This window comes from Giraffa tippelskirchi, chromosome 14, assembly GCF_054371585.1.
Source record: "Giraffa tippelskirchi isolate mGirTip1 chromosome 14, T2T-mGirTip1v1.2.pri, whole genome shotgun sequence".
Lineage (NCBI taxonomy): Eukaryota > Metazoa > Chordata > Mammalia > Artiodactyla > Giraffidae > Giraffa > Giraffa tippelskirchi.
This window is the reverse complement of record NC_137288.1, coordinates 51,917,426-51,945,031: the sequence shown is the minus strand read 5'-3', so window position 1 is coordinate 51,945,031 and position 27,606 is coordinate 51,917,426. Positions and strand designations below refer to the sequence as shown.

Here is a 27,606-nt window from a genome sequence, read left to right as displayed (position 1 = left end):
GGATGTAATGCATAGCATGGTGACTATATTTAATAACACTCTATTGTGTATTTGAAAATTGTTAGGAGAATAGGATCTTCAAAGTTCTTACCACAAGAAAAACAATTTTGTAACGATGTGTGACAATGGATATTAACTACACTTACTTTGGTGACTGTTTCACAACCATATATGTATTCAAATATCTAATTATATGCTGTATACCTGAAACTAATATACTGGGAACAAAAGGCCATTGATAAAGAACATCTATAAAAACTTAACAGTTACAACCATTTCTCGTGGTGAATATTGAACCCTTCCCCTGCAAAACTGGGATCACAGCAAGGATATAAACTGTCATTACTTACTTTCATTCAACTTATACGGAGTCCTTACTGGCATGATAAGGCAATATTAAAAAAATTAAAACATAGAAGTCAGAAAGGAAAGAGTAAAAACTGTCTCTATTCCCCAAAAATCTCTTTGTTTATTTAGAAAATCCTAAGACATTTAGTAGTAGACAACTACTGGTGAGTGAATTTACAAAGATAATGAAATATAAGGTCAGGTTACAAAAATCAATTGTACTTTTGCACCAGGAGCAAACAATAGAAAAATGAGAGAGGAGCGAGAGCAAAAGAGAGACACCCATTTAAAAGATCCCACAAGGACTTTCCTGATGATCCAGTGGTTAAGAGTCCATCTGCCAATGCAGGGGACACAGGTTTGATCCCTAATCTGGGAAGATCTCTCAAGCTGTGGAGCAACTAAGCCCATGCACCAAAACTACTGAGCCTGTGCTCTAGAGCCCAGGAGCCACAACCACTGAGCCCACGCACCCCAGAGGCTGTGCTCTGACGCAAGAGAAGCTACTGCAACAAGAAAAGAGCCCCCAGTTGCGGAAACTAGAGAAAGCCTATGCGCAGCAATGATGATCCAGGGCAGCCAAAAATCAATCAATACTTGCACTTTCAAAAAACAAAAGGTGAAAGATTTATATGATATTAAGAGATACCAAAGTATAAGCAGAAAGGCTGTATATTGTCACCCTGCTTATTTAACTTATATGCAGAGTAGATCATGAGAAACACTGGGCTGGAAGAAACACAAGCCGGAATCAAGACTGCTGTGAGAAATATCAATAACCTCAGATATGCAGATGACACCACCCTTATGGCAGAAAGTGAAGAAGAACTAAAGAGCCTCTTGATGAAAGTGAAAGAGGAGAGTGAAAAAGTTGGCTTAAAGCTTAACATTCAGAAAACTAAGATCATGGCGTCCGGTCCAATCACTTCATGGGAAATAGATGGGGAAACAGTGGAAACAGTGTCAGACTTTATCTTTTGGGGCTCCAAAATTGCTGCAGATGGTGACTGCAGCCATGAAATTAAAAGACGCTTACTCCTTGGAAGGAAAGTTATGACCAACCTAGATAGCATACTTAAAAGCAGAGACATTACTTTGCCCACAAAGGTCCATCTAGTCAAGCCTATGGTTTTTCCAGTAGTCATGTATGGATGTGAGAGTTGGATGGTGAAGAAAGCTGAGCACTGCAGAATTGATGCTTTTGAACTGTGGTGTTGGAGAAGACTCTTGAGAGTCCCTTGGACTGCAAGAAGATCCAACCAGTCCATCCTAAAGGAGATCAGTCCTAGGTGTTCATTGGAAGGACTGATGTTGAAGCTGAAACTCCAATACTTTGGCCACCTTATGCGAAGAGTTGACTCATTGGAAAAGACCCTAATGCTGGGAAGGATTGGGGGCTGGAGGAGAAGAGGACAACAGAGGATGAGATGGTTGGATGGCATCATCGACTCGATGGACATGGGTTTGGGTAAACTCCAGGAGTTGGTGACGCACAGGGAGGCCTGGCGTGCTGCAATTCATGGGTCACAAAGAGTCGGATACGACTGAGCGACTGAACTGAACTGAACTGAAAAATATGAATAGGCAAGCCACAGATGGTAAGAAAGTATTTCCAATACATATATCTAACAAAAGATGAATCCAGAATATACGATGAATTCATACAAGGCAATAATAGAAAGATAATTTTTAAAAATAGTCAAAAGATTTTACAAAGCCAGATATAGGAATGGAGGCGAATAAGCACAAGAAAAAGTGTTTGACATCATTAGTCATCAGTGAAATGTAATTATAACCACAGTGAGATACCGCCACATGTCACTAGAACCACTCAAGTCAACAAGTCTTAAAGCATCAAAATGTTCAAGGACACGAAGCAACTAGACTTGTTGTCAGACACTGCAGGGAGGAATGTGAAATGGTACAGCTGCATTGGAAAAAGAGCGGCAGTTTCTTATGTACGTAATTACACATATTCTATGAAAAATGCATACATCCAAGAGAAATAAAAATAAATCTCCACCAAAAGACTTTCACAAAATTGTTCACAGCAGCCTTACTCATAATGGCCAAAGCTGTTAACAACCCACAAGTTCACTAACAGTTAAACGGACAGACAAATTATGGCATATTCATACAACAGAATATTGCCATTACAGGTTGAACTGGGTCCCTGGAAGACACATGGAAGTTAAATAACCACCAATTCGGGTGAATGTAAACTTCTTTGGAAATAGAGTCTTTGCAGCTGTAATGAGGATCTAAGCTGAAATGAGGTCATACTGAAGTAGAGTGGGTCCTTTATCCGATATCTCTCTTAGTTGCTCAGTCATGTCCAACTCTTTGCGAACCCGTGGGCTGTAGACTGCCAGGCTCCTCGGTCCATGGGATTCTCCAAGCAAGAATACTGGAGTGGGTAGCAGTTCCCTTCTCCAGGGGATCTTCTTGACCCGAGGATCGAACCTGCATCTCCTGCATTGCAGGCAAATTCTTTATCATCTGAGCCCCAGGGAAGCCCTTATCCGATATAGCTAGTGTCTTTATAAGAAGAAGAGAAGGAACATGGACAACAACGCAAGGAATAGGCTATGTGACCACAGAGGCAGAATGGCATGTACTGTTGACAAACCAAGGAACAGCAAGGATTGCTGGCAACACCAGAAACTAAGAGAAAGACGTGGAACAGGCTCTTCCCTACAATCTTCAGAGAGCAGAGGGCCCTGCTGATCCCTTGATGTTGGACTTCTAGTCTCCAGACCCCAAGAGAACAAATTTCTTTTGTTTTAAATCACCTAGCTTTGTGGTACTTTGTTACAGCAGGCCTTGGAGACTGATGCAAACTATCCCATGATAATAAGCAGTGAAACATTAATACACCGAAGGAATCTCAAAAATACAATATTCGGCAAAAGAAGCCAAACCCAAAACTGATCTATGCTGCAGAAACATCAGAACTGTGGTTGTCTGTGGTCAGGGACAGCAAGTCACAAGAACGATGAGACTGGGAAAAAGCACGAGGAAATTTTCTGAGTTGACTGGAATGTTATTTCGATTAGTGTGCGGTTGCAAGATAGCATTCGTCAAACCTCACTGAACTGCACACTTAAGATCTGGGCATATGCTTCAAGAGACAAAATATCATAAAATAAAATTTACACTCTAGTTAGTTAAGCTTTTTGTAGATGTTTCTGTTGGTAAACCTTGAAGATTTTTTTTGCATGCTCTAGGCTGGAGCAAATGAAAAAACGTATATATTGAAGAAAGAAAGAACCAGGTTTCTCACTCTTGGAGAAGGGAGTTATAAATACAGAGAAAGGGGAGACAACAACAAACTTTGCTGGATTGGAATCGGAAGTTATCAGTAAGAACTCACAGTTTTTAATAGAGATAGTGAGCTAGCTAGTGAGATGAAAGAAGAGGAGAACAAGAGGCATTTTTCTTTATGTGTCTTTCTGGATCTGAAAAGGCAAAATGTAAGGACATAAGTAAATGGAGTAAAAATAGCCTGCTCTGAAAGAGGATGATTCCCTTAACTAGATTCACATTAAATGTGTGGTGGGCTTTTTTATTTCTAATCCTAAGTGAAATATCCTAATTGTGGTAAACCCAAACTATTTTTTTTCAGACCTAAGAAGGGTAGACTTGGAGAAAAGAGAATAAAGAACAAAAATTTTTTTTAACATTTTAGTTTATCTTGATAGTTGTTTTGAGGTTAGTCACTGGCTAATGGAAACATTCTTAGATAGCTACTTACTAAACCACCTTCAATTTTTCTTCGCTTGTTTTTTTTCTGTTTCTTTTGGCCACGCTGCAGGGCATTCAGGATCTTAGTTTCCCAACTAGGGATCAAACCCAAGACCCCTAAAGTGGAAGCATGGAGTCTTAACCAGTGGACTACCAGGGAAGTCCCAAACTACCTAACTACCTTCAGTTTTTCTTACATACTTACTTGTGGATAGGTAGTACCTGGAGAAGATAACCCAAGCTTTTTTTTTTTTTAACTTTTTACTTTGTGTTGTGAAGTCACTTAGTCATATCTGACTCTTTGTGACCCCATGGACTGTAGCCTGCCAGGCTCCTCTGTCTATGGAATTCTCCAGGCAAGAATATTGGAGTGGGTAGCCTATCCCTTCTCTAGGGGATCTTCCCAACACGGGGATCAAACCCAGGTCTCCCACATTGCAGGAGGATTCTTTACCATCCGAATCACCAGGGAAGCCCATTTTGTACTGGACTATAGCCAATTAACAATGTTGTAACAGTTTCAGGTAGATAGCGAAGGGACTCAGTCATGCACATCCATGTATTCATTCTTCCCCAAGCCCCCCTCCCATCCAGGCTGCCACATAACTTTGAGCAGAGTTCCCTGTGCTATAAAGTAGGTCCTCCCTGTCCCATGCTTTTAATCTCAGGAGAGTAATTTTGCTCTTTTAGAAAATTAAGGGTAATAAAGATTGAGGGCAGGGGGAGAAGGGAGTAACAGAGGACAAGATGGTTGTATGGCATCATGGATTCAATGCACATGAGTTTGAGCAAATTCCAGGAGATAGGGAAGGACAGGGAAGCCTGGCGTGCTGCAGTCCATGGGGTCGCAAAGAGTCGGACACGACTAAGAGACTAAACAACAACAACAAATACTTTTTCGATTCCTCAATCTTCTTGTTTAATTTCACTGGAAACTAGTATAACTAACCTATCTGACATGGCATTTATCTTGCGAAGTACGGACTATCCATTCTCTAAGTACATTAATACTAGTAAGTGCTTCAAAGTCAAATATTTTTTTTCTCCAGAATTATGCTGGCAATTTTTTTTCAGTATCTTTCTTTGGTAATTATTAATTACCAAAGAATAATTAGTCAAGTATGCAGATGTAAAAACCTCAAAATTAGAATACTCAATCTGCTAAACAATCATGATTCTAATCCACAGCCAGGTACAGCCTCCCTCAATGGTGATATGTCAGGGATCAACCTGGATGGTTGACAGCCCCCCTTCAGGTTGTGTCACCTGTGAGAAGCCACCCTGAGCCAGACCAGCAGATACAAACCAGCGGGATCAGGAAGCTGATACACCAAAGCCTATCGATTCACTAGTTAGGCTACTCGTGGAGTGACGTCCATCTGCCAACAGAACAAGAGAGCATGCAAAAGGCTGCACAGGGGAGACCAATCTAGCATCTCACCGTCCAGGGGCTTGGGCTCGGCAGGCGTCTGTTCCTCCTGAGCCCCTAGGCTGTTCTCTTTGATGCTTTCTATTTCCCGCCAGAAATCCTCCATGGAGGCGCTGTCTACGGAGGCTTGAGAGTTGGAGCGGCTGAACGCCGGGGACTGAAGGGACTCATTGGAGAGCATCCTGTTGATTCTTCGGCAGCGAGGGATGGACTTTCTGAGGAAAGAAAAGTATTAAATACTGGTCAATGGAAATCAGTGTCTCATGTTATGATGGAGAAAAGGAGTTAGTGTGACGGAGCGAGGTTTGAGGGAGTAACCTCCAGTCAGGTGGCCCCATCCTTTTCATCCTCTTTCATTCACAATGACTTTGTGGCCATGTGGGAATTATCACAAAAATACTTTCTATGACTTTTACACACTCATAAAGTAAGAAGTTGCTTATATTAATCAAAACACATATAGTAAAAGTTAGCTTCTGTAAATGTCAGTAGAGTGAAAAAAAAAAAGCTGGCTATGCTTGGAATCCTAGATTAATCAATCACCTTTAGTAGAAATTTCCAGAATTTGATCACTGATCCTGAGACTGTACCTGACTAGAAGCAGTTCTAGGTTTACATTGAGTTAGCCAACTTATTTTCAAAACTCAGAGCATTTCAGAAAAATGTGAGATATCCACTTTAATTTTTTTATTCTATGTTGTGTAATAAAAATAATATGAGGTAGTTTTGTTTGATAACTAGATCATAAGAGTTCTTCACTGAGTTCTTCATAGCTTGACAAGACAGACACATTCTAGTGATTGAAATGCATATGAAATCAACCGAGGTTATCAAGACAGCTATCGCTTCCTATATTATTTTTAGGCTGTTAAGTCTTTCCCTTTTACATCAAGACCAATACTGAAAACCATTAGCAAATTCATAGAATTATAAGACATCTACTTCTTGAAACCGTAATTAATTACCACTGCTCACAAAGCCTACTGCCCTCTGTAAACAGTTCAGAAAAAATATATAGATGCCCAAAACTTTCTCTAGTTATAGATTTTTTTTGGTGGGGAGAAGGAAATGGCAACCCACTCCAGTATTCTTGCCTGGAAAATCCCATGGACAGAGGAGCCTGATGGGCTACCAAACCTAACAGATTTTTTTAGATTTATTCTTTAAAAATGAGTATGACTGAAAAAATTTACAGTCTTAACAAATGACACAGACTAACTTTTTAAAATTTATAAGATGGTGTATTATAAGGATAAAAGTTTAAGTGATACACAGTTTATAAAGCAGAAACTGAAGGTCTTTCCCATCTGTATCACATCATATTGTTCTACGAGATGCTTTGTTTTCATCACTCAAAACCATGTCATAGATATCTTTTCCATGCCAACACAGACATACCATCTCAATGGCTGCATGGAATAGAATAATTTGTCTTAGAAATTAAGCAAACATGCAGATATACCTCAGCACTGCAAATATGTGAAGAAGTGAGAAATCTGGGAACTATTAAGTGAATCTTAGAAGATAAGGAACATATGTATTCAGGATTAACAAGGACTGTTTTCGTTTACTGCAGTTTCTTACTCATGCAAAGGGAATACTGGTGGAATCTCAGAGAAGAGATCATCATAAACTTCTGCTGAGAGCAGGGCGATTAGATGTGAAATGCAGGTCATGAACATCTGCGTAATACACTGGTTTCATCTGAGACAACCCACCCCAAAAATCCTTTAATTGCAATGGTCAACTGTTTTTTTTGGCAAAGAAGTCAGACAGCATTTTTGGGATAAGCACATTTGGAAGAGTTCTCGCTTGTTTGGGGAGGGATCCGAATATTTCCCCTTCACCCCAGGGTAGAGTAGAGACCGTGACCTTCCAGTCCTGAAGTATTACATAACTGCAACATTCGGCTCATCCAACACTTTGAGGAGACTTACAGCTTCATACCTCACCATATTAGGATAAACAGAGCTTCAGCTTCATCAGCTGTTTGTAATTTTTTACTCCAAAACAATACCAGGAAAACATTATATGGAAAACAGAATGCAACCATTACACAGCGTTATATAGCAATTTTTGTTGGGAAAACGCCATGAGGTTTAAAATTAGATTTTCAGTGGATGGTTAATTACCATAAAGTCAAAGTGCCATTAATAAAAAAAAATTATTATTTCATTTCTCCTCCATTGTCTTTTAAGAAATACCTTATATAATTATCTGCCTTGAGTTAATATTTTATAATGTCAGAACAATGTAACTAACATGTGAGTGTAATTCTCCCTTCACTCCTTATACCACTATTGTCATATATGTTACTTCTTCACGTTTATATCCCACAATAGTTATTATAAAATCTTTATACTATTTGTCAATCAGTTACGAAAATGGTAAGTGAAAATAACTTTTTGTCGTCTTTTAAAAACATCGACTTAAAAAAATGCTGAACTTTAATAAATTTCACAAAATCAAGCTCACATAAATCAAAAAAAGTCAACAATTTTTTTAAAGTTAAACAAGTAGGCTTTTAACGTTTATCCTTTCTGGTGTGCTTCACCCTCCGTGCAAGGCAACGTAGCTGTAACAGATCACTCTAACTGGTTTTGCCAACCTCCTTTGGTATTTCTTCAGCATTTCTTGTACTATGGATCTGCTGGCAATAAATTCCCTCATATTTCTTTCTGAGTATGTCTTTCATTCACTTTCATCTTGGATGAATATGTTTACTGGGCACAGGACTCTAGGCTGGCAGATTTTATTGTCTTTATAATCCTTTTAAAGCTGTCATTTCATTGTTATCTGTATTCTTGATTCTGATGGAAAATCATTTATAATCCTTATTGATATTCTTCTAAGTATAATGCTTTTCCTCTCTAACTGCTTTTAATACATTTTTTTCCTTTATCTTTTGATTTTAGAAGCTTAATTATGGAACGCCTAGATAGTGATTTTGTTTCTATTTATTCTGTATTGTGGCTCAGTTGGTAAAGAATCCACCTGCAATGCGGGAGACCTGGGTTCAATCTCTGGGTTGGGAGGATCCCCTGGAAAAGGGAAAGGCTACCCACTCCAGTATTCTGGCCTGGAGAATTCTATGGACTACATAGTCCATGGGGTCGCAAAGAGTCAGACATGACTGAGCGACTTTCACTATTTTGCTTGAGGCTTACTGAGCTTCTTGAATCTATGGGTAGATGTATTTCATCAGTTGTGGGGTAGTCTTATCCATTTTTTCTTCAAATATGTTTTCTGTCCCATTTTCTCTCTCTTCTTCTGGAACTCCAACAACACAATCATTTGACATTGTCCTGAGTGTCCTTTCCCATATGCTTTGCTTCTCCCCAACCCTCACCCTTTGTGCTTCAGTTTAGAGAATTTCTACTATCCTCTCTTCAGGTTTACTTTTCTTCTGCGTGTCCAGTCCTTATTACGTCCACCCATGAATGCTTCAATTCTGATATTGTGTTTTTTCATATCAAGAATGTCCAATTGGTTCTTTTTAAAGGTTCTATCTCTCTGTTGACATTATTCACCCTTTACCCATTTTGCCTCTCTTCTTTAACATATTTATTGTTGTCATTTTAAAGTTTTTGTCTCTTAGCGCCAACATCGCTGCTGTCAGTGCACCTGCTAATATTGATCAAAAAACAGCCAATTGCTTATGGGTTATATCCTCCTGTTCGTTTACAAATCTCACAATTTTTTGTCGTATGGCAGTCATTATGTTTTAAAGAACTTTAGGAAACAGGAATAAATAGTAAGTTTCCCAAGAAGAGCAAGCCTTCTGTCTGGTGGCTGAAATGAGGTACAGATCACTTCAATCCATTAAGGAGCTGAAGTGGGTCTGAGCTGAGTTGCAATTTTAATCAGTTTTAGGTTACCACTGGTTCCAAATGCTTTGAGGAGGAGATTTGCCCTGTGTGTATTACAGGTCCCTCTCTCAAGAAGGCTTTAAGATGAACACCACGGGATTACAGGAATTGCTGTCTACTTTAGAGCCTTTAGGAGCAAAATCCCAAGGGAGAGAGTTGTCAGACGTGGAGAACGAGCTCTGCAATTCAGGCTTCGACAGATTCCGACCTCCATGGAGTCTCCTCTCCTCATAAAGCCCCTCTGCTTGGGCAGGTGCCATCGTCTTCCCAGCAGTGCAGAGACTCAGGGAGAGACACACACAAAGGAAGGAAGTGACTTCTGGGCTTTGCTCACTAGGAAGATCTCTTCCCTCCTGGAACTGAGTTCCCTTAGACTTCTTTGTGTCCAGAGCTCTCCACTATAGCTCTTAAAACATATGATTTTACATGCATCCTCTCTTCTATCCTTGCATCAGTGAGAAAGATAATCAGCCATAACCTAATCTCTGTTCTAATTGGAAGCGGCACTCCCACAGAACACTGTAAAACACATCAGGTATTTTTTAAACATTGCATTTGCTAATGAACCGCTTGTTCTGTCCAGTCACAAGTTGAGTTGATTTTAGTGTAGTCCACAGAGCATTTATAAGACATACTTCTTGCTAAGAAATACTTACTCTGTGGCCTTTATTATTTCTAATTTTATAAAGAATTTCGCACAGAACAATTTACTGTCACACACATTCCATCATCTGATCCTTACCTGAACTCCATGAAGTAGTCAAAGCAAGTATTATATGTCTCATCATACAACAGGGAAAAGGTTATGGAGAGTAAAGTGAAGACAGTAACTTCCCACCATGAATACCACAAAATGCAAAGTCTTGCCTCTGACTTTGAGGCGAGCATGTTCTGTTCCCAAACATCTGATCCATCTCACCTTCTATCACTCTCCCCTGGCATTAGCACCAGGTCTGCTAATCTCTTCTCAGTTCCTCTAAAATAGCCAAGGTCTTCCTTTCCTTAGGGAATTTTCTCTTACTGTTTTTTTTCTCCCAGGAACATTCTGTGTCTTTCCACGGCAAGATGCTTCTTGTCACTCAGCTCCTAATGTAAATGTCACCTCCTCAGGACAATTTAGAAAAAAACTCTAAAGCCCAGTGCGTTCAGGTTGGAATGAGGACGATACCACTTCCTAGAGCAAGCTCTCAACCTTGAGCAAGCTACTGAGCCTCTGGGCCTGCATTTCCTAATCTGTAAAATGGAATATGAATCACATACATGCTCTGCATTATTATGTGGATTAACTGAGTAAATACATGTAAATGCATGGCACATAATAATCCCATGTGTTATTACTATAATTTAACTAACTTACTAGCATTCCTATGGCTAGGTTTACAGTCAGGCTATAAAAGGCACTAAAATGTTACCAGGAATACAATGAAATAAATAAAACTGTACTTATCAGAACTCATCTCTGATCCAACCCCATTCCCAAGTCTGGTTTCTCCAACTCCCTTAGGTCAGAGTGACCACCTGACACAATTCTGGCCAAGTCACATAAGAAAAATCTCTTTCCATGGTTTCAATGTAATCTTTTGTTTTCCTGATTTCGCTGCTATCCTTTTCTCTTCCTTCTTCTTCTTTAATGGAATGTAGACAAGATGACTGGTGCCTCAGCAGCCATCTTGCAACCATGAGAGAAAGGCTATGAAATTGCACTAATCAGCCTTGATATTATTGAATCTCAGAAATAACCACAGAGGCTGCCTATTCTCTGGACTTCCAACAATGTGAGAAAAAATAAACTATTTTAAAAAATTACTCTATGTTGTTGCCATTACTATTTGCAGTCAAAATGATTCCTAACTGATATAAGTACAAGGAATACTTTAATGAGTAATTTGGGGTGGGGTGAGATGGGACACCATTTCCACCCCACTCAGGGGAATATTCAAGTAAGATTAGTCAGTCAGTAATGTGCCTCATAAAGGAAAGTGGGATCTAATATAATGAATTTCCACTTTTAGTTCAGTTCAGTCGCTCAGTCGTGTCCAACTCTTTGTGACCCCATGAACTGCAGCATGCCAGGCCTCCCTGTCCATCACCAACTCCCAGAGCCTACCCAAACTCATGTCCATTGAGTAGGTGATGCCGTCCAACCATCTCATCCTCTGTCATCCCCTTCTCCTCCTGCTCTCAATCTTTCCCAGCATCAAGGTCTTTTCAAATGAGTCAGCTCTTCCCATCAGTTGGCCAAAGTACTGGAGTTTCAGCTTCAACATCAGTCCTTCCAATGAACACCCAGGACTGATCTCCTTCAGGATGGACTGGTTGGATCTGCTTGCAGGCCAAGGGACTCTCAAGAGTTTTCTCCAACATCACAGTTCAAAAGCATCAATTCTTCAGCACTCAGCTTTCTTTATAGCCCAACTCTCACATCCATACATGACTACTGGAAAAACCATAGCTTTGACTAGACAGACCTTTGTCAGCAAAGGAATGTCCCTGCTTTTTAATATGCTATCTAGATTGGTCATAACTTTTCTTCCAAGGAGTAAGCATCTTTTAATTTCATGGCTGCAGTCACCATCAGCAGTGATTTTGGAGCCCCCCAAAATAAAGTCTGACACTGTTTCCACTGTTTCCCCATCTATTTGCCATAAAATGATGGGACCAGATGCCATGATCTTAGTTTTCTGAATGTTGAGCTTTACGCCAACTTTTTCACTCTCCTCTTTCACTTTCATCAAGAGGCTCTTTAGTTCTTCTTCACTTGCTGCCATAAGGGTGGTGTCATCTGCATATCTGAAGTTATCGATATTTCTCCCGGCAATCTTGATTCCAGCTTGTGATTCTTCCAGCCCAGCATTTCTCATGATGTACTCTGCATATAAGTTAAATAAGCAGGGTGACAATATACAGCCTTGACGAACTCCTTTTCCTATTTGGAACCAGTCTGTTTTCCACTTTAAGGGTAGCCAAATTACAAGCCTAACCTCATGTCTTGGTCTGGTCTTGATCAGTACACTGCAGTGCACTATGTGTGCACTCAGTCATGTATGACCCTCTGTGACCCTGTAGACTATAGCCCACCAGCTTCCTCTGTCCATGGGATTCTCCAGGCAAGAATATTGGAGTGGGTAGCCATTCCCTTCTCCAAGGGATCTGCCCAATCCAGGTGTCAAACCCATGTCTCTTGTGTCTCCTGCATTGGCAGGTGGATTCTTTACCACTAGCAACACCTGGAAAGCCCCAGTACACGGTGGAGTTAAACTTCAATCTGGCTGAAGATATCCCTGCCTAGATATACAGGGAATATATCTACCTTGCTCTCAATTCAAACGTAGTCCAAGAGATTTTAGGAAGAATGTATCAAAAACAAAGATTTCCCCTTCTCTCTCTGAAAGAAGAGGACTGAATTCCCCTTCATCGCGGTCACTGAGTGATGCTGGTGGTGGCACAGCCTGGGCATCTTGAGAAATCTGCTTGGATGCTGACCACGCCGGGGCCTGGGCATCAGCGTTCCTGCAAGAGAAACCTCTCACTCTCTGGGACAGACACTGGGCACAGCCAGGGTCACGCAGCTGTCTGCCCTCTCAGCTTCCTGGGGAGGCCACCCAGGATGATAAAGACAGAGGACAAATACCTTGTTTTCAGGCTCCGGCTTCTCAATATCCTTGGATTCTAACACGCTTATAAACAAGCTCAACTTGGATGGCTTGGAGAGAGCACTTGAAAGGCGATGGTGATAAAAAGAAGCTATGGTTTCAGATTAACAGAAGCCCAGATTAACAGAGATGCCCGCTCTTTCTCTGGCCCCCGGACTCGGTCCCTCACTATCATTCTGGCAGCCTCTCCTTCGCCGCCTGCCAGCCCCGTTTTCTGTTCTGTTCCCACCTTCCTCTGCTCTCTAAGAGGAGTGAGGAGAAAGCTGATGAAGCCTTTCCCTCAGAAGGTAAACAGGTCTGCCCGAACCTCTCTGTTGGCAGAACAAGATACAGAAAAATGTGTTTGTAGATTAGGGGAGGCTTAAAACAGCAAACAAATCTCAATCACTCAGCATGGAATATTTGAAATGGTTTTGCAAGCTAGAATTCTTTTTAACCAACTGAGGTGCAGAGCAGCAATTAAGTTCTTATGCAGCTATATATCACTTTTGCGCACAGGCACTGTGCTTGAAACGGGAAAAGTGACAATGAGGAAATAACTTCCAATGATTATACATTGCACCCCAGTGTTTATGAAGGAAGGGACTCAAATGGGGCCACAGTGGGGAATGGGGGGTGGGAAAGGAGGAATGAACACATGGAATACAGAGGATCTGTGGGCAAGGGAACTATACCATATGACACCATGCCGTTGTAGTTGTTGTTGTTCAGTAGAGAAGTCGTGTCCGACTCTTTGCGACCCCATGGGCTGTGGCTCACCAAGCTCCCCTGTCCATGGAATTCTCCAGGCAAGGATACTAGAGTGGGCTGTCATTTCCTTCTCCAGGGGATCTTCCCAACCTAGGGATGGAACCTGTGTCTCCAGCATTGGCAGCTGGATTCTTTACCACTGACTCACCAGGAAAGCCCATACGCTTGTCCAAACCCAGAGAATGTAAACTATAAACTTTGGGTGATTATGACAGGTCAATATCAGTTTATCAACTGTAACAGATGAGCCACTCTGGTAGGGGTGCTGTTAACGGGGGAGGCTGGGCATGTGGGGGGCGGCAAGAAGTGTATGGGAAATCTCTGGTACTCCCCCATAATTTTGCTGTGAAACTAAAACTGCTCTAAAAAGATAACATCGTTTTTTAAAGTACTTGGGAATTTCAAAGTAAAGGCAAACTTAAGAAAAAGCAAAAATGAATCAAATTTTCACAAAAGTCCATGGGTTTAGAAAGAAGAAAAGCTACTTCTATGAAAAGTTACTGGCTGCTTTGAGCAAAGGATAACAATCATAGATGGGGACTGTCATATCTGCTCAAACAATAATCATCTAAATAAGAGACAGGCTGAAATGTCTGCCGTGCAGGCAGTGGAAACCACCACAGGCGAACGTTCTATTTTCTGTTTTAAAACTAGTACATGGTTTATGACTTTGAGGTATATATTGATTTTGAGGTATATACTGATTTTGGTGAAGCTCACTCAACCACATGAGTGACTCCTATCATATTATCTACATGGACAAGCTAAAATTATGAGTAAATAACTAGTTTGGTGACACCTAATCATCGCTCAGAGGCTCATATTTTTTTTAATTAAATTAGGAGATGTTCAGGAAAGACTCTGTAAAACAGAATGCAAGCAAAAAGCAGCTCTCCTATGTTCTCTAATAGAAATCAATTATTTATCCATTCAGTGACATGTGTCACCACAAGTCTGTTTTGTGCTTCTCAGATTACTACTCTTCATGTAACCTGGATAAATAATTTTTAAAGGCTGTGTTTTTACATCAAAAGTAAGCTACATACATGTAGATGGTACCACTCTAATGGCAGAAAGTGAAGAGGAACCCTCTTGATGAGGGTGAAAGAGAAGAGTGAAAAAGTTATCTTGAAATGCAACATGAAAAAATACTAAGATCATGGCATCTGGTCCCATCAGTTCAGTCACTCAGTCGTGTCCGACTCTTTGCGACCCCATGAATCGCAGCATGCCAGGCCTCCCTGTCTATCACCAACTCCCGGAGTTTACCCAAACCCATGTCCATCGAGTCGGTGATGCCATCCAACCATCTCATCCTCTGTCGTCCTCTTCTCCTCTTGTCCCCAATCCTTCCCAGCATTAGGGTCTTTTCCAATGAGTCAACTCTTCGCATGAGGTGGCCAAAGCATTGGAGTTTCAGTTTCAACATCAGTCCTTCCAATGAACACCCAGGACTGATCTCCTTTAGGATGGACTGGTTGGATCTCCTTGCAGTCCAAGGGACTCTCAAGAATCTTCTCCAACACCACAGTTCAAAAGCATCAATTCTGCGGCACTCAGCTTTCTTCACAGTCCAACTCTCACATCCATATATGACCACTGGAAAAACCATAGCCTTGACTAGATGGACCTTTGTTGGCAAAGTAATGTCTCTGCTTTTAAATATGCTATCTAGGTTGGTCATAACCTTCCTTCCAAGGAGTAAGTGTCTTTTAATTTCATGGCTGCAATCACCATCAGCAGGTCCCACCACTTCAGGCAAATAGACGGGGAAAAAGTGGAAGCAATTACAGATAGTATTTTCTTGGGCTCCAAAATCACTGCAGACAGTGACTGCAGCCATGAAATTAAAAAACACTTGCTTCTTGGAAGGAAAGCTATGACAAATCTAGACAGTGTATTAAAAAACAGAAACATCACTTTGTTGACAAAGGTCCGGCTGAGGCTGAAGCTCCAATACTTTGGCCACCTGATACGAAGAGCCAGCTCATTGGAAAAGACCCTGAGGCTGGGAAATTATGTCCCTAGTAAAAGTTTTCATTAAAGAACAAGAGGAGAAGAGGGCAACAGATAATAAGATGGTTGGATAGCATCACAGACTCAATGGACATGAATTTGAGCAAACTCTAGGAGACAGAAGAAGACAGAGGAGCCTGGCATGCTGCAGTCCATGGGGTCACAAAGAGTTGGACACGACTTAGCAACTGAACAACAACAATAATAACAAAGCTACAGAGACTCTGAACTGCAGTGTACGCTTTATTACATGCTGTCGAGGAGCCTGCTGTGGCTGTATTGCTTTGTCTGACTTTCAAAGTGATTAAACAGATGAGCCCCCCATTCTGGTGTCCTCTGAGGGTCTGCCTTTGTTTTCCAGCTCCCTGTGTGCCTCTCTGTGCTGAGATGATTTGCTGGAAAGCAACTGGAAACCTCTGTTTCCCCCACATCTCTGGTCTCTGTTTCTTGTCATTATTACCCAGCCATTGACACTCAGCCATGAAAGGAGAAAATGTTACTCTACTGCCTCCTTGTACTGTTTTTCACTTTCTTTTGTCTGTTGCCTCTCTCGAGCTCCAAAAATTCAATAATAGCAAGACAGAGGCACACACAGGATCTCTGGGATTATCAGGCAGTCTCTCTGGCTGGTGTCCCACCCAGTCATTCTCCACATGGATGGGCCTTAAAGAGCTCTATGGTTCCTCCTGAAGTGGAACTGGCCTTCTTCCTCGTGGGGCCCTGGAATCAGCTCAGCTTTAACCTGTTTGGTATAGAATGAAAAGCAGAACATAAATCCAATTTATTACATTCTGATGGGGGTGACTGGCCTTTAGATGATTATTAACATTCTTAGATTTCTCTCCTTTCACAGTATACTTTTCTACACTCAGACTCACATCATGATGGCTTTCATGCCACGAGGTCCATTTGAACAATTATTGTTTTGTGTTCCATTTGTTTTCACTGTCTAACTTTAAGATGACTGTCTCCTAACTTCCCTACAAACAGCTTTGAATTGGAGAGCCATAAATAGGGTTTCCAATGAAACCCAGGATCCAAGGATTTGAGAGCTGAGAGGGAATCTGAGAAATAAAATAAACACCGCATTTTATAGATAAGAAAAATGAAGCTCAGTGAGGTCAAGTAACTTCTCCAAAATCACACAGCTAATTACTGAGAACTCAAAGGACAAGGAAGCATGGTGTGCCACAGTCCATGGGGTTGCAAAGAGCCAGACGCGACTTCGCGACCAAACAACAAGAACTACAAACCTGGCCTCCTGATGCCTCGTTCCATGCTCTTTCCCCCATGACCACCAGTCTACTAATTCACTTACACTTTATTCTTTACTCACTCACCAGACAAATTAAAACAAAATAAAGCTTCACACTTTCACACCGGAGACTATCCTCTGTGTCCCCTTAATGTATTCCTGAAACAGCACATGATAAAATAGGTGGATTATATTTTTATCATAAAAATGTTGGAAATTATGTCCCTAGTCAAAGTTTTCATTAAAGAACAAATAGACCTATATGCAAAAGTGTCCGACAAAATTAAGATTAAAAAAAACCCAAAAAACCAAAGGCAAGGTTCTCTAAAAGTTCACTAATAATATTGACAGGTATAGCAGACCAAATACACTAAGATGTATATAAAATATAGACAGTTAACACACTTTAAAAACATGTGCTATATAGCCAATAGAAAAGGGATATATTAGCAGCATTAAACATAAGTCACATTTTAAATTATCTATTAGTTGGTATATTAGAATACATTAGACTTTATTGAATAGAGTCAATAATTCATTCTATTTTAAAACTATCCAACGAAGTAGAAGCTAAGACTCCCATTTAACTCAGATTTCCTCATGGCATGTAGGGACAATTTCCAAGTACCCCAGCCAGGGTGAGCTACAATAAATTCTACAGTCACGCTTTTATTATGATCGCCATTAGCAATCATCACCACCATCATCCAGCTGAAGGCATTTTGGATTAGCTCTCTACCTCACCCTGTCCAATTTACTCAAGACACTGTTCATCATCAGATAAAATTCCTTGAGCAGATCCAAGAGCCAGCAGTCAGAGCACTTCACACTCTCTAAACACTGTAAAAACAACCGTCAGGACAAGGGTCCTCAAAGCCCTCTCACGGGATGACAGACACAGACCTGCAACCTGAATGCTCGTGAGCTTTGGAAAGACAAGGGCTGTTATTGTCTCACTTTCATACTGGCTGACTTGTGGTGAGCTTCATGTGGTGGGGCCCTCGTCGCCAGCATCTCTGAAGCTCCCCCTGCACGGGCGATGAAGGCCCTCAGCAGTTCAGTATCTAACCCCTGACAGCAGACAAGCCAACTACACGTCACGATCAATACTTCATGCCGCTGGGGTTGGACAAGGATTTCAACATCCGTCATCTTAGCCAGGTGAAGCTTTTCCTTTCAAGAGGAGTACACCAGCCAGGAAGCTTTCCCTCCTTGAAGGTTTACTATTCACACACTTTCTAAGAACATTACCTTCTTTCTTTACCACTGACTGGGATTAATTATGATAGTCAATAATCACCTGAACAGACTCTGTTATGAGCAAATCCACCAAGCTTTCATCCCCTTAAAAAAAATCACAAATGACACAAAGGAATTAGGTCTTGCATTTCACTGTATTTACTTTCATTTCTTTAAAAAAGAAGCTGCCATTTAATATTTTGGCTTTTATTTTCTTTGTTGAATGGGCAAAGAGAGTTTTCATTTCTGCTTCCAATTTCCATGCAAAAGCTCGTGTGTGTGTGTGTATGTGTGTGTGTGTGTGTGTGTGTGTGTGTGTGTGTGTGTGTGTAGTCTGTCAGTTGTGTCTGACTCTTCACAACCCTATGGACTGTACTGTAGCCCACCAGGCTCCTCCATCCATGAGATTCTCCAGGCAAGAATACTGGAGTGGATAGTCATTCCCTTCTCCAGAGGATCTTCCTGACCCAGGGATGGAACCTGGGTCTCCTGCATTGCAGGTGGATTCTTTACTGTCTGAGCCACCAGGGAAGCCCCGCGAAAGCTCTTACAGTAAAGCAAAAATTACCCAGTTTTTGTTTAATAGGTTATTTGTATTTCAGTAGAGCTATAAAATCGAAGTTTACCAGGGCACCTGCTGGCCCATAAAGCATCTATGTATGGACTCAAAAAAGGCTCTCTTCTCAGGGGAATGTGGTTTGCCTAATGGAGGAAGGTTGAACCTATGCCTCACTTGATCCCTACACTTTCTTATTCAATAAACAACTGATACAACTCTGTTTATTGTCTGAAGTCTATTTAATCTCTGAAGTCTATTAAATGACTCACACTTTCCCATTTGTTTCCATTATAGAATTCTTCGAGGAAAATGCCAGTGTCCAGTCATAAAATCATAAATTCAACAAAAATATTAGCTTTCTTAAGTGTTTGTAAATATGGACTTACATTAATTCATTAAGGAAAAATGAATTAATTATGGGAAAGGTTGTGAGTATTAGTTATAGTTAATAGGACTTGGACATGGATTTGAAGCTTCAATACTTTAAGATGTCAACTCTCCTCAAATTGACCTATAGACTTACTGCAATCTCAATCAAAATTAAAGTCAGATTTCTCTGTAGAAATTGACAGGCTTTCTAAAGTTCACATGGAAATACAGAAAACCTAAAATAACCAAAAGAACTATGGGAAAAGGGAAATCAGAACACTTACGTTACTGAAATTCAAGATTTGCAGAACTACAGTGAAAGCAACATAGTATTATCATCAAATAGACACACAGATAATGAAACAGAATAGAGTCCAAAAATAAACCGACAAACATAATGTCAATCCATTTTCAACAAAGGTGCAGAGGGATTCAACAAGGAGAGAATAACCTTTTCAATAAGTAGTGCTGGAACATATAAGAACCATAATCAAAACAAAATATAAATAAAAACAAACAGAAACAACTTCTATCTTTACCTCTATGCTATATACAAAAAATTAACTTAAAATGGGTCATAGAGCTAAACGGAAAACCCAAAAGTTTTTAAAATCTTTAGAAACCTTTATGCTTCTAGAAGAAAACATAAGAGAAAACCTTTGTGACTTGCGTTAGGTGAAGATTTCAAAGAGGTCACAAAAAGCATGATACATAAAATAAAACTGGAGTTAAAATTTGCTCTTCAACTATACCACCAAAAAAAAAAAGAATAAAAAGATATATGACAAGAAAATATTTGCAAATCACATGTCTGATAAGGTACTTGTATCAAGAATATTTAAAGATTTTCAAAATTCGTTAATAATAATAAACAACTGAGTTTTTTAACTGGGGTAAAGATTTGAACACTTTACCAAAAAAGGAAATTTTACAGAACGTTAAGAGAAAAATGAGATTTTTTCTTCTCCCCCAAGTCCCCCCTCCCATCCAGGCTGCCACATCACAATGGGCAGAGCTCCATACGCCATTCAATAGGTCCTTGCTGGTGATCCATTTTAAATGTAGTAGTGTGTACATGACCCATCCCAAACTCCCGAACTATCCTTTCCCCCCAGCAACCATAAGTTTGTTCTCTAAGTCCGTGAGTCTCTTTCCATTTTGTAAGTAAGTTCATTTGTATAATTTCTTTTTCCACATGTAAGGGATGTTATATGATATTTCTCCTTCTCTGTCTGACTTACTCCACCCACTATGACACTCTCTAGGTCCATCCGCGTTGCTGCAAATGGAAAATGAGATGTTTTACAGACAGACTGACATAATACTATCTCTGATAGTGTCTGATATTGTCCGTGATCTTACCAGATGAAAATTATCTGCCAACATATGCCGCTTACTTTCTTGTGTTACACTGACTTGAAGATAGGACTCACCTCAACTATTAGATTTTAAACTTGAAATAAAAAATTATATCAGATTTATCTTGACATCCTTCAGTCTTTCACCTATCACAGGTCCTGGCATGATGCCTGCTTCACTGAGGTAAATAGTAAGTGCATCAAGGTGGATGAATGGTGGGTATGCATGGAAATCCTTTTGTTAGTGAATGTTCTATTGAAGAAACACATTACAGAAAATTATTTCCTAAGTATCATTTTATAATTTATTTTATGTGTTCCAGAAAATTTTGAATTTCATTAAGGAATATAAGTACCTGTCTTCTTCTTCCTTCCAAATTTAAAGCTTTTCCTTTGAACTCAAGGTTGCATTAAAAAAAAGTTTTTTAAAAACCATTATCTGAAGTTAATCACTATTTTCTAATTTCCTTTCTCTCGCAGACCTCCAAGTTGTAGAAATCGGTTCCAGGCAGTGCCAGCTCCTGAGAGATAACAAAGCTATGCTATTATGGAAGCAAAGAGGAAAGAGAAGGCTTGGGAGAGGGAGGGGAAGAAAGACCACACGAACTTCATGGAAATCCAGAGTCCCTGCGCGGCACGCATCGTCCCAGAGACCAGTGCCAGGAGGGTTCTGGCCTCAGCTGACATCCTGAAGACAGGCAGACGCCTGAGCCAAAAGAACCTCCGGAGGGCAGGCATCTGTGTCGACGGCCATCTTTTCTCTCCCAGTCTCAAAGCGACAGAGAAAAAACTCTAAAAGCGTCAGAGTGATCTGGGTTTTTCCACGTCTAAAGTGTTGCTTCAGGTGGGCCACAGTGATGCCAAAGAAAAAATAAAAGCTGTCTTCCACAAAGCAGGATGGATTTTGAAAGTGGATACAGGTGACCTCAGAATGCTAGGCTTACTTGATGCTGAACAGTAAGTAACAAGCAGGCAGGGACCAACTGACCCCTAGAGTCTGTTCACCTCCAATGACTATTAACCGGACACAGACATATAGATGCTACCCCACTCTGGTAAACTCTGAAGTCTGCCTCAATAAACCTTATTTTATTACATTGTCAGTTTCCAGAGCTCCGCACCAAACAGACACCCTGGCTAATGCTCATTTCTCATTTTCCATTTGTTATTTGTTAAATTTGTAATTTTGAACGAAGCATGAAATCACATAAGTGTGTGTGTGTATATGTGCATATGTGAAAAGGAGAAGCACAAACTGGCAGTTTTAGACTAACTTTGCTAGGGCTTCGCTTCCTTAAATCACTGAAAGTCTGACAGGATTTCATTAAATAGGTTAGCCTGCCCATCTCATTTGTTAAGACCTACAGGATATTGTGATAAGGTGTTTTGGAAAGTGACAACCAAGTTGAAAAAAATAGAATTCAGAGGGGAAAAAGAGACAGAGTAATTATTTAAAAAGTGCAGTGAACTGACTGCTACTGAATTTCTTAGCCTGTGTGACCACCTAACTTTTCTGAAAAATGACTAACATGTTGTTATGAGGAAATGCTGTACTCAAATAAGTGGCTATTGATTTAGAATGAGGATAATGTGAGCATCTTTGAAGGAAAGAGCAGGAAGCTTTTAGAAAGGGAGAGATTCATCCATAAAAAAGAAAAAAATAATGCCATTTGCACCAACATGGATGGACCTAGAGATTATCATACTAAGTAAAGAAAGTCAGAGAATGACAAATACATGACATCACTTATAAGCGGGCTTCCCTGGTGGCTCAGATGGTAAAGCATCTGCCTGCAGTGCGGAAGACCCGGGTTCGATCCCTGGGTTTGGAAGATCCCCTGGAGAAGGAAATGGCAACCCACTCTAGTACTCTTGCCTGGAAAATTCCATGGACTGAGAAGCCTGGTAGGCTAAAGTCCATGGGGTCGCAAAGAGTCGGACACGACTAAGCGACTTCACTTGCACGTTCACTTAGAAGTGGAATCTAAAACATGACACAGAAACAGACTCACAGACATAGAAACCAAATTTATGGTTACCAAAGTGGAAAGGGGTGGGGGGAGAGATAAACTGGGAAACTACATTTAGCAGATATACACTACTATATATAAAATAGATAAATAATAAGGTCCTACTGTACAGCACAGGGAACTATATTCAATATTCTGTGATAAACCATAATGAAAGAGAATATGAAAATGAATATATGTATGTATAATTGAATCATTTTGCTATACCAAAAAACTAACACATTGTAATCAACTATACTTCAATAAAAAAAAAAAAGAAAAAAGTAAAGGAGAGACTGATCTCTGGGGGAGGGGCCAAGGAGACTGAGCAAAACTGCCAATGAGGCAGGAAGGCAGGATTCAGTTCAGTTTAGTCGCTCAGTCGTGCCCGACTCTGCGACCCCGTGGACTGCAGCACGCCAGGCCTCCCTGTCCATCACCGACTCCCGGAGTTTACTCAAACTCATGTCCATTGAGTCGGTGATGCCATCCAACCATCTCATCCTCTGTCGTCACTTTCTCCTCCCGCCTTCAATCTTTCCCAGCATCAAGGTCTTTTCCAATGAGTCAGTTCTTCACATCAGTGGCCAAAGTATTGGAGCTTCAGCTTCAGCATCAGTCCTTCCAATGAATATTCAGGACTGATTTCCTTTAGGATTGACTGACTGGATATCCTTGCAGTCCAAGGGATTCTCAAGAGTCTTCTCCAAAACCACAGTTCAAAAGCATCAATTCTTCAGCGCTCAGCTTTCTTTATAGTCCAACTCTCACATCCATGCATGACTACTAGAAAAACCACAGCCTTGACTAGACGGACCTTTGTTGGCAAAGTAATGTCTCTGCTTTTTAATATGCTATCTAGGTTGGTCATAACTTTCCTTCCAAGGAGTAAGCGTCTTTTAATTTCATGGCTGCAATCACCATCTGCAGTGATTTTGGAGCCCAAGAAAAATAAAGTCAGCCACTGTTTCCCCATCTATCTGCCATAAAGTGATGGGACCAGATGCCATGATCTTAGTTTTCTGAATGTTGAGCTTTAAGCCAACTTTTTCACTCTCCTCTTTCACTTTCATCAAGAGGCTCTTTAGTTCTTCTTCACTTGCTGCCATAAGGGTGGTGTCATCTGCATATCTGAGGTTATTGATATTTCTCCCAGCAATCTTGAGCTTGAGGCAGGGTTCAAGCTCAGCAGAATTCTGTTTTTCTCCATCAGGAACAGAGGGAGGGAAGGTGAAGAGCTGTAATGGAGAAAGGCAATCCCACACAGTCCCAATATTCTCTGAACAAATGCATGCGTATGTGGGCATCTCTATATGTACATAGATACGTGAATGTGTGTATGCACATGCACATGTTCAGACTGCTTCCATTTAATGAGAACTTCTTTCCAGTGAGTTCCGGCCAGTAGATCCTGGCGGGCTACCACCAGGGCATGCTGCTCTTCGTATATGCGCTTCAGACTCAATAAATACTGGGAATCTCACCCTTGCATGTTCCATGCATTTTGTTAAGCACTTCTATCCATCCATTTACCTGACTATCCCCAAACACAGGACAAGTCCGCAGGCCTTAACTGTGACAGTCTGCCTTGTGCCACGAGCTATAGTGTGAATCTAGTCTTCTAATGTCATATGTGAAATGTAAGGGTGTAACTTACTTGGCTATGGTTTAAGACTTTCCCTGGGAAGCCCCAAACTGTGGCCTATATACCACAAGTGCTTTGGGAGGCCCAGTCTGTAAGTGTCGGGTCACCCTTCATGTAGATGGGAACCAGGCCCCCAGATGCTCCCTCTCACCTTAAGGCTTGGGCTTCACCCAGGTCACCCAGTAAGAAGGAGGCTCATTAAACCACATGTGGACAAAGGACAGCTCTACTGACACCCAGCCTCTCCCACTGTCAAGTACAGCCCGTAGTTGCATCCGTGCGGCAGTGACAGAGTGAATACTTGGCACAGAGGTGCTGCTACTGACCACAAAGCTGAAAGCATTTACATCTGACTTCTTACAGGAAATGTGCTGCTGACCCCTGGCCCACAGCAAAAGAACACATGCTGGGTGCAGGCTGCAGCTGTGTACCACCTTAGACAGCCAAGAGACACCTCTCCCTCCTCCAGCTTAAGAGAGCAGACCACTTTCTGGGGAACCAAGGTGGGGGCACACTATCCCCCCCAACTTCTCCCCAGGGGCACAGGCTGTGTCCTCCTGGTACACTGAGATGCTCTAATGCCTGACTCTCCTTGCTGGACCCCAGGAAGAATGGGAGGCCCCGCTAAAACTCGCCTGTGCTTTTTTCATACTCTGAGTTGGAATTTTTGTATAAAGGTCCACTCATCTAGAGAGAAAAGTGCTCTAAGTTCCAGTCTTGGATTTAGAAAATTAGTTTTTAATAACCCAAATGTGCAGGAAAATACTCCAATGGCAATCTGGGAAAATAAAATATCAATGCTTCAGTTGATTTCTCCAGAAAGCGTGTTTAAACCTGTTTAATCTTCCTTGATACATCCAGGAAAAGCCATAATTGAAAAATTCAGTCACGTGACATTAGAATTTAGAGGCTTGAATTCTTCTGTTGAATGAGCAAAAAGCAAGGTCTGGAAATTAAGACGTTAGCCCTTAAAGTGAACCTGAAGAATGTACAAGAAAACTGAAAACCGTGAATTTTCAGTATCACAAGTTAAGGAAGACAATGACTCTAAAACAAAATCATTGGCACAGAGGTATGTCCTTCAACGGACAGAAGAGCAACACGATGTCACTGCCCAGTGGAGGATCAAGCTCTTCCTGGCAGGGCTGGTTAGTTCCAAGACCTTTCCACAATTCACAGGACTGCTGCCCCATGTTCCTATTACAGCTGAAGGCCGATGAGTCAGTTTTTAAGAGTGATATTTTTTTTCTCGGGCTTGAAGACAGGCAAAAAACATCAAGTAAAACCCCCTGCAATTTAGTTACCACATTACAAAGCAAAAACGATGGATTCTAACAAAACTTGCTGGTCTGTTATGACACTTACTTTGTGGGGAGGGTCCAAGGGTTTGGGACAGAAGTAGTGATCATGTGCAGTGAGATAAACTATAGAAAATATAGACCCAACCCGGCAGTTATCTGAACATGGTCCATCTTCCGTGCATCTGTTCTGCAACATCTTAAGCTTAGGACTGCACACCACTGCACATTTATTCTCTTAAAGAGAAACATTGTTGAAGTGGAAAAACAGCTTAACAGTGCTTGCTATTCAATATTTTTATTTTTCTTAACTGGAAATGAATAAAGAAGTCATATAATTCATTTCATCATTGAAATCTACAATGGATAACCCCACTCTCCCCTTCATACCCACTGCTGCTGCTGCTGCTGCAGCTAAGTTGCTTCAGTCATGTCTGACTCTGTGCGACCCCATAGACAGCAGCCTACCAGGCTCCCCCGTCTCTGAGATTCTCTAGGCAAGAATACTGGAGTGGGCTGCCCATTGCAGGAGTGATTTAATCAAAACTTGAATCCAGGATAAACTCATAGTTGATGGGTTAGTTCAGGTGTCAAATTTTCTTTTTTTTTTTAATTGGAGGATAATTGCTTTACAATGTTGTGTTGGTTTCCGATGTACAACAACGTGAATCAGCTATACACATATATATATCCTCTCCCTCTTGAGTCTGCCTCCCATGCTGGGCAGCCATCCCATCCTTCTCGGTCATCACAGACCATCCCGTTGAGCTCCCTGTGCTATGCAGCAGCTTTCCACCAGCTGTCTACTCTACACACGGCCGTGTCTGTAAGTCACTGCTCCTCTCCCACCTCACCCCACCCTCTCCTGTCCCCGCTGTGTCCGTCTCTCTACTACTGCTCTACAAATAGGTCCATTGGTAACATTTTTCCAGATTCCGTATCAAAACTACAATGAGGTATCATCCCACACAGTCAGAATAGCCATCAACCAAAAATCTACACACAATAAATGCTGGAGAGAGTTGTGGAGAAAAGGGAATCCTCCTACACTGCTGGTGGGAATGCAAACTGATACGGCCACTATGGAGAACAGTATGGAGGTTCCTTAAAAAAATGAAACATATAACTACGCCATATGACCCAGCAATCCCACTACTGGGCATATATCCTGAGAAAACCATAACTCAAACAGACACATGTACCCTAAAGTTCATCCATTTATATTGTGAATTATATTTTTTGAGCCCTTCTGGACTACTCTTAACCTTCATGGATCTCCCTGAACAAACTGGAAGCCAATTTACAACCTCTACTGATGAAAGCAAACAGAGGATAGCTTACTGTCTTTTCAGTATCACTGCCCAGAAACACATGCGGTGTTTTACAATTCACAGCGTGGCTTCACGTGCAGTTGAGATGAGTGAAAAAGGAGAGGACGAAAAGACATTGAAACAGTTCCCTAAAAATTGACTGCAATTCTTTATTCTCCTGCCACTCAGAACATAACCACCAGGGCCCTATGTCTAATTCTTTTCTTCCACACTGTTTCCATCCACCCTAAACTTGCCTGTTCCCCTTGGGCATGAAAAGATAGAAAGAAGAGGAAAAACTAAACATGAAATAGAGTTAAATGTAAGAGGACCTATGGTCTGAATAGTTAAAATAACACTTCAAAGAAATACTAGAGCAAGTTTCTTCATGTGCCCTTACTTTGAGCATAAGAAAACCTGATTATTCTCAAATGCGAAAGTCTTCCATAGTCAGCTATTGTCCCATACCAACTATGGACCTTACACTTCACAGTATTTTAGAGTTTCACATTTATCATGTCTCATATGTATTCTAATCATGAAGAAATGGAACCTGCCAATGTTAAGTGACTTGCCCAAGGTCACAGAGCAAAGGAGAATAGTCTCCTGGGAAGAAGTAAGGAAAGCTTTGGCACCCAAATGATCAGTATAAAGGCCACACAGATCACCCAGAATAACTGAGGTGTTTCTTTCAGGATCCTCATTATGTTCTGCTAAATGTTTAAAATACAAATCTGAACCAAGTGATGATAAGC

General features: G+C 41.0%; 1 protein-coding gene across 8 annotated transcripts in view; it reads right to left on the bottom strand.

The window, feature by feature from the left end:
- ARHGAP28 (Rho GTPase activating protein 28) overlaps window positions 1-27,606 on the bottom strand; it is a 140,073-nt gene that overhangs the window by 56,515 nt on the left and 55,952 nt on the right. For all 8 annotated transcript variants that reach the window (XM_081563358.1, XM_081563359.1, XM_081563361.1 and 5 more), the window contains exon 2: window positions 5,534-5,736. In XM_081563358.1, coding sequence (XP_081419484.1) covers window positions 5,534-5,736 — 203 coding nt within the window. The remainder of the gene's footprint in view (window positions 1-5,533; window positions 5,737-27,606) is intronic.